This window comes from Nicotiana tomentosiformis, chromosome 5, assembly GCF_000390325.3.
Source record: "Nicotiana tomentosiformis chromosome 5, ASM39032v3, whole genome shotgun sequence".
Lineage (NCBI taxonomy): Eukaryota > Viridiplantae > Streptophyta > Magnoliopsida > Solanales > Solanaceae > Nicotiana > Nicotiana tomentosiformis.
Window position 1 is genome coordinate 1,003,051 of NC_090816.1, and position 15,527 is coordinate 1,018,577.

At 41.5% G+C, this 15,527-nt stretch overlaps 1 protein-coding gene and 1 long non-coding RNA gene across 2 annotated transcripts; both read right to left on the reverse strand.

Annotated features, from left to right (window-relative positions):
- Positions 1-615: 615 nt before the first annotated feature.
- On the reverse strand, positions 616-1,450 carry LOC108943931 (uncharacterized). The gene is made up of 3 exons (XR_001967925.3): positions 1,308-1,450; positions 1,118-1,226; positions 616-1,042 (listed from the first exon to the last, which is right to left on the reverse strand). It is a non-coding gene; the product is annotated as an uncharacterized lncRNA (long non-coding RNA).
- Positions 1,451-12,935: 11,485 nt separating this feature from the next.
- On the reverse strand, positions 12,936-14,572 carry LOC108948315 (uncharacterized). The gene is made up of 4 exons (XM_018777291.3): positions 14,420-14,572; positions 13,306-14,003; positions 13,123-13,238; positions 12,936-13,048 (listed from the first exon to the last, which is right to left on the reverse strand). Exons 2-3 carry the CDS (start codon positions 14,001-14,003, stop codon positions 13,124-13,126), a joined length of 813 nt encoding a protein of 270 aa, XP_018632807.1. The 5' UTR covers positions 14,420-14,572; the 3' UTR covers positions 12,936-13,048; position 13,123.
- Positions 14,573-15,527: the final 955 nt, after the last annotated feature.

The window sequence follows — 15,527 nt, forward strand, 5'->3', positions numbered from 1 at the left end:
CTCTTCAAACTAATTGACACCATCTTTGTTATGAAAATTACCTGTATAACATTCTATGATCAGCCAAATGGTTCAATCTTTTTCCGATCTCGGTCAAAGCTTCAAGAACAGTAAGCAGAAAGCCTTAAGATATGCATCCTCCACTGTATACAAATCTAGTCACACAAATGTCTAATGCACTAGTTTTAGACCACAAGTTTCAAAGTCTTTCTTTCTTTCCAACTACTAGAAATCTTCTAATTTTCAATGGCTCATCCAGTCGTAAAATCGTCATTTGATGGTTTGCAACACCATTTAGATTTATCCGGCGGAATACAACTTGCCGGAAAAGGCTTTCGAAGGAAGCCATGGGTAACTTCAGACCGCCACCATGAAACGCCGAAGTTGAATAATGACTGAGTTCCATCAAACATATTGTTAAATCTAGAAATTTTATTTAGAATTATCCAACGACTTCTGTTAGAAATTCGTCAGAAAAATGGAAAGTTATGAACCAAGAACAACTGTTTTATAAGCTAAACCACCTTCCAAATAAGCGAACAACAACCAAACAATAGGAATTCAACCAAACAATTAATCCATCGATTCCAAGCCGTCAATCCACCAATCAAACCCTTAAAATTCCAACAACTAAAGTATTCAACATAAAAGTTTGTAATTAAAATATCCAAAATACAAGCCTAAACATTCAAACACCATTCAAGTAACATCTCAACAAAATCTAACAAGTAAATGCTTCAAACATCACAATTGGAACAAACTAATTCTCGTCATCAGAGTCAGACTGTGGATCAGATCGACAACTATCCATGAGTTTATGCATTAAATCCTCCAGTCTATCAAGTTTTAAACTGTTTGCTTCGTGCTTTTCCGACGTCTCTTGTATTTGTCTCCGCAATGAATCTATCTCTTCTTCATACTGCGAAGAACTAGAAGAAGCACCAAACAATCTTAAAGCAATATCATCGGATGATGGTTGGGTTGAGCTACCTCCAGCGGGCTGGCTTTGACGCCATTCATCCAAACCTTTTGTATATCTATCCTGAAATTTAAATGATAAGCATTATATAACAAAATCATGTTAAAGAGCAAAATAGTCCTAAAATTAGGATCTTACATATGTCCCCTCAATATGCGGCTTGACCAAAATTCTTATACCATATTTTTTTTTCCACGTGTGTCTCCTCAAAGACCTCATCATTCATAGTTCTTCCTTTTAACTTTTCCTGCAAAAAGAAAAAATATGAGTTGGATAAAACTTCGATTGCGTGTAGTTAAAATCAAGGAAAATTTAATAAACAAGTTACTAATCTCCTTCGATGGGTCCCTATACTAACTGAACCCCCGGTGTGCAACGAGCCACCCTTCTTGGAGGCACGGGCAGCCTTTGCTTTGGTGCTCTTCTTCTCAAATTCTGCAATGTCCCACTATTCACTGAGTCTAGTCCATATATCTTTGTATACGGTCGAAATAGATTTCGGCCTTTGCACGTCTGCTCGAGTTCGAATGATAGTCGATCGAAGTGAGACTTCGAAATAGTTTCCAAAGATGGAGCGAACAAGCCGCGAACCTGAAAGGACGATCAATGTCGAGTTCGATATCGTTATTGAGCTCGAATCAAAATCGAACTATAATGCAAAGTAAAGCTATCAAGCTTATGAGCCGAAGACCAACAAACATCGATCCCGAATCAAGTCAAGGGTCCAAGTCAGAATCGAGCTTCAGCTAAAGACCGATAGCTCGAGTTAGAATCGGGCTCAAGCCGAGATCAAAAGCCCGAGTCAGACCGGACTCACAGACATAAGCCGTTGCAATCCCACTACGTGAGAGAATCTTGGCAGGAATCGAAGAAGAGACAATTCATCATGGGTCCTCCACTATATGCTTTATTTTATTATAAATAAAGTAGGATCCCTCTACTATAAAAGGGGGGAATCCTTGTAAGCATAGGGCACCTCATACACTGTAACGAAAGATCACTTCTAAGATTGAAAGATAACTCCTTGTGCTTGTTTTACTTTATCTTATTCATTCTTTTTTGCTCACTATTCTCATTCTCATAGTCAGGAATACACACATTTCTATTTCTCTATACGATTTGTATCAAATTGTATCGCATATCCTTAGAAACATACACAAATTTAACGTTATCTGATTTTTCGGATAAACAGTTTGGCACCCACCGTGGGGCTAAGGATAACAGTGGTTATTTGATACGAATCTGAAAAAACACGCCATTGTGTTTTGCGCTTGTCTCCAAAAATATCTTGAATTTCGGATTAGCTACGACTAACCATCAACCAAATGGCTTCACCAATCGACAACAGGGCCGGTCTTCAAGACGAAAATAATAACTTGACACCCGGTATTGAAAGACCACTTGTAAACGTCGTTGGGGCTCGAATCAGAGCGCCAATAGACATCAATTCTCATATAGCCATTGAGGCGAACCTACATGCTGAACCCGAGAATAACATCCATGGTGACACTCGGTCTGCGGCTCGAGATACCCACAACATCGAGGAAAACTAAGTTAGCTTATGTGTGATTTTCGAAATGTTGCAAGCCCAACAGGCAGCAATAGCTCAGTTGCAAAGCCAAACCCAGCTACAAAGTAGGCCGGAGCCCAATCCACCTCGAGAAATCACCCACAGAACGGAGCCAGCCATGGTGAGGTCAAATGAGCAAGAATCGGGGACTACTCCCGAAATTGCTAAATTGCTCGAGGAACTCACAAAGCGAGTCGAAGCCTACGATAAAAAAGTAGAAACTTACAACTCTAGGGTCGATCAGATCCCGGGAGTTCCACCAATGATAAAAGGGTTGGATTTGAAAAAATTCGTGCAAAAACCTTTTCCCTCGAGTGCAGCCCCAAAACCAATCCCCAAAAAATTCTGTATGCCCGAAATTCTCAAATATAACGGAACGAGCACGTCACTTCTTACACATGCGCCATTAAGGGCAATGATTTAGAAGACGATGAAATCGAATATGTGTTATTGAAAAAATTCGGAGAGACCCTCTCTAAAGGGGCAATGATTTGGTATCACAACCTACCACCAAATTCCATCGACTCATTCGCCAAGTTAGCAGATTCTTTTGTGAAAGCACATGCCGGCGCCATAAAAGTTGCAACAAAGAAATCGGACCTCTTCAAGGTAAGGCAAAAGGATAACGAGATACTGAGGGAGTTCGTATCTCGTTTTCAAATGGAACGAATGGACTTACCACCAGTCACAGACGATTGGGCTATTCAGGATTTCACTCAAGATTTGAACGAACGAAGTTCGACGGCTTCACGGTGATTAAAGCATAACCCGATCGAATACCCAGCCATCACGTGGGCCGACGCGCACAATCAGTACCAATCAAAAATTAGAGTCGAAGATGATCAATTGGGGTCTGAACCTGCTGTTCGAAGGGATACTAATCGAGAAGGAGGCCCGATCGGGGATCGATACCAACCGTACAACGGAAACCACAGACTTAGTGAATCGAGACATAACCTCAGGCAAAATAACAAAAGAAATGATCGAGGTCAAGGGCTCCAGGGGCTGATGAACAAAAGTAGGTTCGATAGGCCTGCCAGATCTAAGGAAGCACCTCGGTTATCGGAGTATAACTTCAGCATTGATTTATCCGCCATCGTATCGGCTATCGGACATATCAAAGACACTAAATAGCCTCGACCCATGCAGACTGATCCTGCCCAGAGGAATCCCAATCAAATGTGCGAATATCATGGCACGCATGGCCACAGAACGGAAGATTACAGGCAACTAAGAGAGGAAGTAGCCTGGTTATTCAACAAAGGGCACCTTCGAGAATTGTTTATCGATAGGGCAAAGAACCATTTTAAAAATAGGGATTTCGGCAAGAACATCGAACAAGAAGAACCACAGCACATCATTCACATGATCATCAGCGGCACCGATACCCCTCAGGGACCAGTGCTTAAGCGCACTAAGACGACGATTGTAAGAGAAAAGCGATCTCGAACTCAAGATTACACACCCACGGGAACGATGTCCTTCAGTGATGAAGATGTAGAAGGATTCATACAACCTCATAATGACGCACTGGTAATATTTGTACTCATGAATAAAACTAAAATTGAGCGTGTGTTGATTGATCCAGGTAGCTCGGCCAACATCGTCAGATTGAGGGTCATAGAATAGCTCAGCCTGCGGGATCAGATCGTACCTGCAACCTTGGTTCTAAACGGATTCAATATGGCATGTGAAACCACCAAAGGCGAGATAATTCTACCAATAAACATGGCTGGAACCATCCGGGAAACGAAGTTTCACGTAATCAAAGGCGACATGAGATACAACGCCCTTTTCGGAATGTCATGGATCCACAACATGAGAGTTGTACCTTCGACCCTACACCAGGTCCTCAAATTCCCAACATCGAGTGGAATCAAAACAGTATACGGAGAACAACCAGTCGCAAGAGAAATGTTCGCCGTCGAGGAATCTAAATCAATATCCTCGCCTTTGCTAGTAAAGGGATCGGGCTCAGATGGGGGACGAGATACAAAATAGCAATCACAGACATTGGCTTTGACCCAACCACATAACCGGAAGATGGAAGAAGATTATGATCAAAGGATCCCTCGATCCTTCGTGATTCCCGATGACTCCGACGCCACCAAATCAATGATTGAGGAACTGGAGCAAGTCACACTAATCGAACACTGGCCCGAACAAAAGGTATACCTGGGAACGGGGTTGAGCCCTGAACTCAGGAAGAAACTTATTCAATTTCTTATTGGTAACATTGATTGCTTTGCTTGGTCCCATTTGGATATAAAAGGGATACAACCAGACATAACGACGCATCGGCTAAGCTTGAACCCTAGGTTCAGACCGGTAAAGCAAAATAGAAGACCCTAATCCGAGGTAAAGCACGCATTTATAAAGGACGAGGTAACCAAAATCCTCAAGATAGGGTCAATTCGGGAGGTGGAATATCCCGAATGGTTATCCAATGTAGTTGTAGTGCCTAAAAAAGGGAACAAACTTAGAATGTGTGTGGACTATAAGGATTTGAACAAAGCATGCCCCAAAGATTCTTTTCCACTGCCCAACATCGATCGCATGATCGATGCCACGGCCGGCCACGAGATCCTCACTTTTCTCGATGCCTACTCCGGGTATAATCAAATCCAGATGAGCCCGGAAGACCAGGAAATAACTTCATTTGTCACCAAATATGGAACATATTGTTATAATGTGATGCCCTTCGGGCTAAAAATGCAGGGGCTACTTACCAACGCCTAGTGAATAAAATGTTCGAAGAACAAATAGGTAAATCAATAAAAGTTTATATTGATGACATGCTAGTTAAGTCCCTGCGCGCAGAGGACCATTTGACCCATTTGCAAGAAACGTTCAAGATTTTGAGGAAATACAACATGAAGCTCAACCCCAAAAAATGTGCTTTCGGGGTCGGTTCGGGCAAGTTCCTCGGCTTCATGGTGTCAAATCGGGGAATTGAGATTAACCCCGATAAAATCAAGGCCATCGAAGACATCACCATCGTGGACAGCGTGAAAGCTGTATAAAGGCTAATATGACGGATTGCAGCCTTAGGCCGATTCATTTCGAGATCATCAGATCGAAGTCATAAAATTTTCTCTCTACTTAAAAAGAAGAACGATTTCGCTTGGACCCCGGAATACCAACAGGCATTAGAGGAACTGAAACAATATCTATCGAGCCCACCGCTACTTCACACTCCAAAAATAGACGAAAAACTCTGTTTGTACTTGGCAGTATCGAAAATCGCAGTAAGCGGTGTCCTAGTTCGGGAAGAACAAGGTACGCAATTTCCCATTTATTATATAAGTCGGACCTTAGGAGAAGCTGAAACTAGATATCCGCACCTAGAAAAACTGGCACTTGCACTGATAAGCGCCTCTAGAAAGTTAAGACCGTACTTTCAATGTCACCCCATATACGTATTAACCACTTATCCGCTTCGTAATATTTTGCACAAGCCCGAACTATCAGGCCGATTAGCTAAATGGGCCGTCAAACTCAGTGGATACGATATCGAGTATCAACCCTGTATGTCCATAAAATCTCAAATTTTAGTAGACTTCATGGCCGATTTCATGCCAACCCTCGTACCCGAAGTCGAAAAAGAACTCCTGTTGAAATCGGGTATGTCATTGGGGGTATGGACCCTTTTTACGGACGGAGCTTCGAACGTGAAGGAGTCCGGGCTAGGCATAGTTTTAAAGCCACCCACAGGTAACACTATTAGGCAATCTATTAAAACTACCAGGTTGACTAACAACGAGGCCGAGTATGAGGCCATGATTGTAGGTCTCGAGCTAGCTAAAAACTTGGGAGCAGAAGTCATTGAAGCCAATTGTGACTCTTTGCTGGTGGTAAGCCAAGTAAACAAAACCTTCGAAGTTCGAGAAGATAGAATGCAACGGTATTTGGACAAACTATATGTCACTTTGCACCATTTCAAACAATGAACTATACAACATGTTCCACGAGAGCAAAACAGTAAGGCTGATGCACTTGCGAATTTGGGATCGTCGGTCTAGGAAGGTGACTTGAGCTCGGGGACTGTCGTTCAACTCTCAAGATCCGTGATCAAAGAAGGTCACGCCGAGATAAATTCTACGAGCTTAACCTGGGATCGGAAAAATAAGTATATTGAATACTTAAAGAGCGGAAAGCTCCCACCGGACCCTAAAGATTCAAGGGTCCTACGGACTAAAGCTGCTCGATTCACGTTGGCTTCAGATGGAACACTATGCCGAAGGACATTCGATGGACCATTGGCAGTATGCTTGGGTTCGGGAGATACCGATTACATCCTACACGAAGTGCACGAGGGAACTTGTGGGAATCACTCCGGCGCTGATCCATTAGTCCGAAAAATAATCAGAGTAGGGTATTATTGGATCGATATGGGCAAAGATGCGAAGGAATTTGTTCGAAAATGTGACAAATGTCAAAGGTTTGCGCCAATAATCCATCAACCCGGAGAGCAACTTTACTCAGTTCTGTCCCCATGGCCGTTCATGAAATGGGGAATGGATATCATCGGCCCTCTGCCATCGACCCCAGGTAAAGCCAAATTCATTTTATTTATGACTGACTATTTCTCTAAATGGGTTGAAGCGCAGTCGTTTGAGAAAATAAGAGAGAGAGAAATTATAGACTTTATCTGGGATCATATCGTATGTCGATTCAGGATACCCGCCAAAATAGTATGTGACAATGGGAAACAATTCGTAGGCAGCAAAGTGACGAAATTATTCAAAGATCACAAAATAAGAAGGATATTATCAACATCGTACCACCCCAGTGGGAACGGACAGGCCAAATCAACGAACAAAACTATCATTCAAAACCTAAAGAAGAGGTTGAACGACGCTAAAGGAAAGTGGAGAGAAATCCTACCCGAAGTCCTTTAGGCATATCGAACAACGTCAAAATCTAGTACAGGGGCAACCCCGTTCTCCTTAGTATATGGGTCTGAAGCATTGTTACCGGTCGAAGTCGGCGAACCCAGTGCCAAAAGCAACGAATCGAAAGATACTATAATCGTATAACCAAGCTCCGCTATTTTAATCCCGGGGACTTAGTGTTAAGGAAAGTCACCCTGAATACCCAAAATCCGAACGAAGGAAAACTAGGACCGAACTGGGAAGGACCGTACCAGGTTCTCGATAATGTCTGAAAGGGATCTTACAAGCTCGGCATTATAAACGGCAAACAACTATCAAGAAATTGGAATGTGTCACATCTAAAACGATACTACTGCTAAGGTACGACCCTTCCATATTCATTTACATTTCAAAACTGACCCATGCAAAAATCCGAGCAGGAGCTAAGATGGATCCTTCGATACGAACCCATAGATCTGAAAACACGCGTTGCACTCTTTTTCCCTTAGACCAGTTTTTATTCCAAATGGGTTTTTCGGCAAGGTTCTTAATGAGGCAACCAATGATCGTGCTGCACTTACAACAGTATCCGAGGCCTCTTTACAATCGACCTCGAATACTGGGGGGCATTAGCCCTCAAATATATCAAGTTCCGATGCAAGAAAGTTATTTCGCAAACAACGGGGTTCCAATAGGAAAGGTTGTAAGATCCAAATGGTCAAGACGAACCATGCTCACGTAGTTGGCCCGAACCCAAGGGTGAAACATGAACACATGTATAGTGACTTGCAAAGAAAGTTCTTTACCGACATCTTATATCCAAGAAACATTCCTATATTTGGAGATTTATTACGCAAACAGAATTAAGATAAATTCGACCATTAAACCTACGTGCTACTTTTAGTTCGAGTTCGAGCAAACACTTACTCGGCCATTATGCCTACGGGCTACATTACATCGAGTTCAAATCATTCACTTGACTACTAAGCCTACGGGCTACTTTTAGTTTGAGTTTGGGCAAGCACTCACTCGACCATTATGCCTACGGGATACATTACATCGAGTTCAAATCATTCGCTCGACTACTAAGCCTACGGGCTACTTTTAGTTCAAGTTCGAGCAAGCACTCACTCGACCATTACGCCTATGGGATACATTACATCAAGTTCGAATCATTCACTCGACTACTAAGCCTACGGGCTACTTGTATTTCGAGTTCGAGCAAGCACTCACTCAACCAGTACACCTACGGGCTACATTACATCGAGTTTATGCCTACGGGCTACATTACATCGAGTTTGAATCATTCACTCGACTGCTAAGCCCACGAGCTACTTTTAGTTCGAGTTCGAGCAAGCACTCACTCGACCATTATACCTACGGGCTACATTACATCGATTTTGAATCATTCACTCGACTACTAAGCCTACGGGCTACTTTTAGTTTGAGTTAGAGCAAGCACTCACTCGACCATTACGCCTACGGGCTACATTATATTGAGTTCGAATCATTCACTTGACTACTAAGCATATGGGCTACTTATATTTCGAGTTCGAGAAAGAACTCACTCGACCATTACGCCTACGGGCTACATTACAACTAGCTCGAATCATTGACTCAACTAATAAGCCTAAAGGCTACATCACTTCAAGTTCTCGCTGAATTATAGAGGCTACGAAGTCCAAATTTGATTATGAATGTTTTCACAAAAAAAGAAGCAAGTCGGAAAAATTGTCTATATACAAATTAGTCTACATGATTGATTACAACGTAAAAATTAAGGACAAAGCTTCCTGGTCATCCTCAGGAGCGGTCTCTTCTCTATCGGGCTCCCCCTGTTCTCGGATCCGCTCTCACTCCCATCATCATCATCATTGTCATCATCATCGCCATGGGAAACCAGGGCTTCAACATCAGCTTCAAGTTCTTTGGCCCTTTTTATCTCTTCAGCGAGATCGAAATCACGAGCATGGATCTCCTCAAGGGTTTCCCTCCGAGATCGGCACTTAGCAAGTTCGGCAACCCATTATGCTCGAGCATCGGCGGTCTCGACTGCCTCTCTTGCTTGGACCTAGGCAGCCTTAGCGTCGGCCCGATAGACGGCCACGAGTGCATCCGCATCGGCCCGATAGACGGCCACGAGTGCATCCGCATCGGCTTTTGCCTTTTGGGCATCAGATTCGGCCTTTGCAAGTACAAAGGCCAACCGAGCCTCGAGCTCCTCTATTCTTCTTGCTTGATCCAGGCCTTTTTCATTCATTCTTTGATGTTGGGTTTCGGCCGATGATAACTGGGCTCGAGCAGTTTCTTTCTCTGCAGCAAAGCGGTCCACACCTTCTTTCCACTGCAAAGACTCCGCTTTTATCACGCCGACCTCCTCACGAAGCTTCCCGATCATCTCAATTTCTTGCTGCAACTGTGAGATCGAATATTTAGCTATCATTGTGGTATCAAGCCCATAGGCTTTTAAAAGTTTCATTGCCTGCTTAGACAAGTCGGTCTGATCTCGACAAGCCTTGGCCAACTCAACTTGGAGGTCTTTTATTTCCTCTTCTCTCTGCCCTAAGAGAAGTGTTAGGGATTTCCTCTCATCAGTAACCCGTCGAAGGTCGGCCTCGTATCGACGCAGCTCATTTTTGGACCGAGAACATGTTTCTCGATGAACTGCCACTGCCTACAAAAGAAACAGGAAATGAAGTTAACGAAAAGTAAACATGAAGATAGTACCGACAAAATAATTTTAAGGCTTATCTGATTCAAAGCCTGCCGCACCCCATGAAAAAGATCCGGTTCATCACCAGTACCTGCAACGTCCTCGACACCGGTAGACAGGTCACGAAAGGGATCCTCTCCATCGTGAGGCCTGTCTAGATAGAGGTCCCCCAGAGCTTGAGCTTCCCGAATCACCCCTTCGGAAAAATCGGGAAATATGGGTGAATCTTCGATTGCTGCTACCCCAAAAGAATCACTTGGAGCATTCTCTTCGGTTCGAAGGGATTCGAGGGCCCTTTCAGACGTATCCCCCATCCGTTGGCTCCGATGAGATGAGTCTTCGATCTCCAATAATTCGGGGAATCAACCTGAATTTTCTCCGGTATATCCTCAGTTCGAGGCGGTGTCTCATGAAGCATCATCAATCTAGCAGCCGATGGGGCATCGGTGGTTCTCTTCGTTCGGGCTGCCAGCGCAGACCCATCATTTTCTTCTTCTTCTTCTTCTTCTTCTTCTTCTTCTTCTTCTTCTTCTTCTTCTTCTTCTTATTTATCTTCATCCCTTAGATGCAAAACTGATTCCACGGTCAAAGGAATGGCATTCTTGTTCGGCTTACGAGCCGTCCTCTTCTTCGGTTTCGGATCTTCGGGAACGATGGCTCTTTTCCTTTTATTTCCCTTCACCCGCTTTGTGACAGAGGCCAAAGTTTCTTCCTCGTTGGACAAGGGCCTAAAAACCGAATCTTTACCCAGACCTGCATATGGAAAATTTTGTTAAGATAATCGGAAAACTACCTCGTTTGAACTATCAAAGAATACGAGAAAGGGGTTTACCATGATTATTGGCCTCCCACCGACCCTTTGACAAATCGTGCCATGAGCGCTCGGCGTATGTGGAGGTCGAAACAAGAGCTCGTACCCAGTTCTTGAGATCGGGAACTGCTCCGGGCTTCCAGGGAACCGCTACATCATAAAAAGAAGAGTGTCGATGAGAAAAGAAATGAAAGAACAAAATAGAAGAAACAGCAGGATCACACTTACGTTTCATATTTCACTCCTCGGGAAATGACATCTTTTCGGTCAGAATCAGGTCCGACGTCCTCACTAGAACGAACCTGCCCATCCAACCCCGATCCCTGTCCTTGTCAATACTCGAGAACAGAGCCTTGGAAGCCCGACGCTGAAGTTTTATTAACCCTCCTCGAAAAAAGTCGAGGACGATACAATCGGATAAGATGGTCGAGGGTGAACGACATCCCCTCGATTTTTCTCATGAAATATCAGATCAGGATAACGATCCGCCAAAAAGAAGGATGGACCTGGCCTAGGGTTATTTGGTATTGACGACAGAAGTCAATAATAACGAAATCGAAGGGACCTAACGTGAAGGGGTAAGTATACACATTCAAAAACCCTTTCACGTAAGAAGTGATATCTTCGTCAGAAGAAGGAATCATCATTTCTTTTTTATCCCAACTGCAATCTTTCTTTAGCTGTTGGAGGTGCTTCTCGGTTATCGAACATATGTACCTCGATATTGGTTCACATCGGCCAGGGACCGATGAGCCTTTATCGACCTTAAAATCAGAAGTAAGGACACACGCCTCGGGAACGCACTCCTCAGGCCGTGGTTCTGCCGGTGTATCATCGGCGACACATTGTAAAGATGAAGCCTTCTCTTTCTGAGGAATGGTTTGTGACGTTTTCGCCATTTTCGAATTCAGAGGTGAGGAATAGAGGAAAGTAACAAAGATTTGGTAGAATTGAAGAGGGGCTTTTGCAAAAAGAAATCACAGATTTACGGGTAAGTTAGAGAATACGAAAAAGGGACTTGGGAAATTTGGAAGATAGAAGGTGTAAAAGTGGTAAATGATAAAAGGAAGGGTTATTTATAGGTTCAAGCGATGGCGGTTCAGTATCAGCGGTGGCCGACAACCACCTGACATGCATTAAATGCCTTGAAAGACTAAACCGACGGAACAACTATCACATGCATCACGGTCAAACCCCATTGAAACGTCAAGTTATAATCCGATCGAGCCGTTAAAAAATCATATCGTTTCTCATCACATTCTTTCTGAGAAACGAGGGGACTATTTGTATACGGTCGAAATAGATTTCGGCCTTCGTACGTCTGCTCGAGTTCGAATGATAGTCGATCGAAATGAGACTTCGAGATGGTTTTCAAATACAGAGCGAACAAGCCTCGAACCCGAGGGGCCGATCAATGTCGAGTTCGATATCGTTATTGAGCTCGAATCCAAATCAAACTATAATGCAGAGTAAAGCTATCAAGCTTATGAATCGGAAACCAACCAACATCGACCCCGAATCAAGTCAAGGGTCCAAGTCAGAATCGAGCTTAAGCCAAAGACCGAGAGCTCGAGTTAGAATCGAGCTCAAGCCGAGATCAAAAGCCCGAGTCAGACTGGACTCACAGACATAAGTCGTTGCAATTCCACTAGGTGAGGAAATCTTGGCAGGAATCGAGAAAGAGACAATTCATCATGGGTCCTCCACTATATGCTTTGTTTTATTATAAATAAAGTAGGATCCCTCTACTATAAAAGGGGGGAATCCATGTAAGCATAGGGCACCTCATACACTGTAACGAAAGATCACTTCTAAGATTGAAAGATATCTCCTTGTGCTTGTTTTACTTTATCTTATTCATTTTTTTTTGCTCACCATTCTCATTCTCATAGTCAGGAATACACACATTTCTATTTCTCTATACGATTTGTATCAAATTGTATCGCATATTTTTAGAACCATACACAAATTTAACGTTATCCGATTTTTTCTGACCCATTCTCTGAGCAGTCCACAAGGTATTTTTAAGCATATCAACAATTTTCTTCTCGAAATTACAACTTATTTGATGATCATGCTCGGCATACCATGCACACTTCACCTGCAAATAATTAATAACATTAGATGAAAATATAATAATTTTATAAATAATATAAAAATTAATTTGTTTTATACCCTAAAGTAATTCCACATCTGGTCTCTCTATTTCTCTCCAGGTAATCCAAGCATCACGATAAAATGGTATAATACAATCCATAACCACACTCGTAGATAGCGTGTTGGGAAAAAACCTGCATTAAATTTAACAAATGTAAGAAATATGTTCAATAATTAAAAACTAGCAAAAATAGTGCTCACCCAGTAGTCCCATCGGGAGCGATAATCAACCTCTGAAGACCATCCAACGCTCCAACCTCTCCATGATTGGGAACCAATTTCTTTGCCGTGTAGTAATTATTGGGTAAGCCAATTTTATTCGGATCAAGTTCATTCATAAGCCCAATGATATAGTCTATGGCCGCTACCGAAACATTCCAATGCGATTTAATAAAAAGTAATCTATGTGCAATAGACAACTTAGAATGCATTGAGCCTTCATATAGCGGATGACTAGCTTCCTCTAAGTGTTCATAGAAGCGCTTAGCCACGACACTTGGTTGGGATTGAACACCTGAGTACATCCCATAAGCATCCTTAACCATTTTATTGAATCGAGAATTTTTAAAATTCTTCTCCACAAATGGACTACTCTCACCGCTAAATGTTTTTTGAAAATCGACAACACCAGGATTAGCATCAATTTCTCCGTGAAAAATCCACACAAAATAATTTTTCATAAAACCCTTCTTATAAAGATGATCTTTAATGTCCTCGGGTTTCAAAAACTTATCACATTTGCATTTCACACAAGGGCACCTAATCATCCCTCCGGTAAGAAATTCATAAAGTATTTTCGCCCAAGCAATAAATCCTGCAACCCCTTCTATAAATTCCTCTCTCAACTCCCGATTAGAATAGTTCCTATTATACATCCATCTGCGATGTTCAAGTTCCATCTACACAAAGAGCAAAAATAGAAATTGAGATACCTAAAAACAATTTATTTTATGCAAATTAATTTACACTCTTCTGCCTAACATTCAAAGGTCCCAAAATAATTACTACACAAAATTAACAAAGTCACAAATAAATGGGGAAAAACGTATACATTTGCCAAACAAGATTATAAAAAGCATTCAATCTATGCAATTTATGAACACTATAGTTGATAACCCTAAACCCTATATTAATTCAAGTTAGCATAAGGATTCAAGTTATCTGTAAGCCACAGTAGTCACTCCATATTTATACAGGAATCAGTGATTCAAATTGCACATATTGGGAAATCAAATAAGCAAACATGAGAGCAGTTAATCTTGGATATACAACAAATTTAAAAGAACAATCTTTGCTTTATGCATAGTGTCCAAACCTTAGCTCAAAGAGAGAAGAAACCCTAAAAAAGAGGTGCCGCTGCTGGAGTGAAGAGGAAGAGAGAGTCACGAAACGAGATATGGTTCACAAAATATAGTTATATAACATAAGTTTTCCGACGGCTTTCGGTCGAAAAAAACCGACGAACACTAGTTATAAATATTTGCCTCGATCTTTAGTATATTTTCCGATATTTAATATATTTTTTTGCCTTAATTTTCAGCTGTAAGGCAGTGTCTCTTGTTCCGACTGCCTCCGTCGGAAGTTCGGTCGGTCATCACTGAAGAAATCCATATTCAAATCCAAATTTCCCGCTACGTTTAGTAGACCCATTTTTCGGTGTTTTTATACTGAGTGAAAATAGAATATTCAATTTGGCAGTTACTAATTTTTTAAGATTTTGAAATTCGATTTTTCAATAATCAAGTTACTCTTTCTTCTATTTGTTTCGTATATTTTTCATATCTTAACATAATAACATTGAATAGTTTGATTATTCTAGCCTTTCCAAGACATTACTAAATAGTAAATACTAGCCTCTATTGGAATATATCTAGACCATAGATATTTCTAACTCTTGATATTTTTTAGAAATAACTTTACTTCTATGGGCTTGATTTTAGAATAATATAGCTATCTCATGTACATTAACTTGTCTCTTGTAAGATGATTATTTGTCCCTTTTATTAAAATTGCTATTATTAAGGAATAAGGACAAAAAAACTGAACCTATACCTACTATTTGAGATACTCCCACAGGTACGTACCACCTATAGGAGATGTTTACTTGCCTCTTTACTCATTAGTTTGTCACTTATAGGTCTTTTATTAATTTGGACAACGTATTTCATATTAAATAGTAGCATTTGAAATAACCAGGGTTTGAAATAAAACAGCTAAAATTTCATCGTAGGGTAGTGCACATTCATTTACAAAGAATTTCAAAAGATTTATGCATGACAATCTCTATGAACTTTTCTCTATATTATGTTCTCTTTTCTTATTATCAACATTAGAGTATTTAATTTCATCGTCACCTTCAAGTTAGGGTTTCACTAACCTCTTCAGGTAGATTAATAGTATATTATTTCAACTGCTTGGTCAAT

Coding starts and splice junctions, on each gene's coding strand:
- LOC108948315 (XM_018777291.3), bottom strand. CDS start 14,003: ATGGAACTTGAACATCGCAGATGGATGTATAATAGGAACTATTCTAAT. Junction 13,239..13,305: donor GCTCCCGATGGGACTACTGG/GTGAGCACTATT, acceptor AATTTAATGCAG/GTTTTTTCCCAACACGCTAT.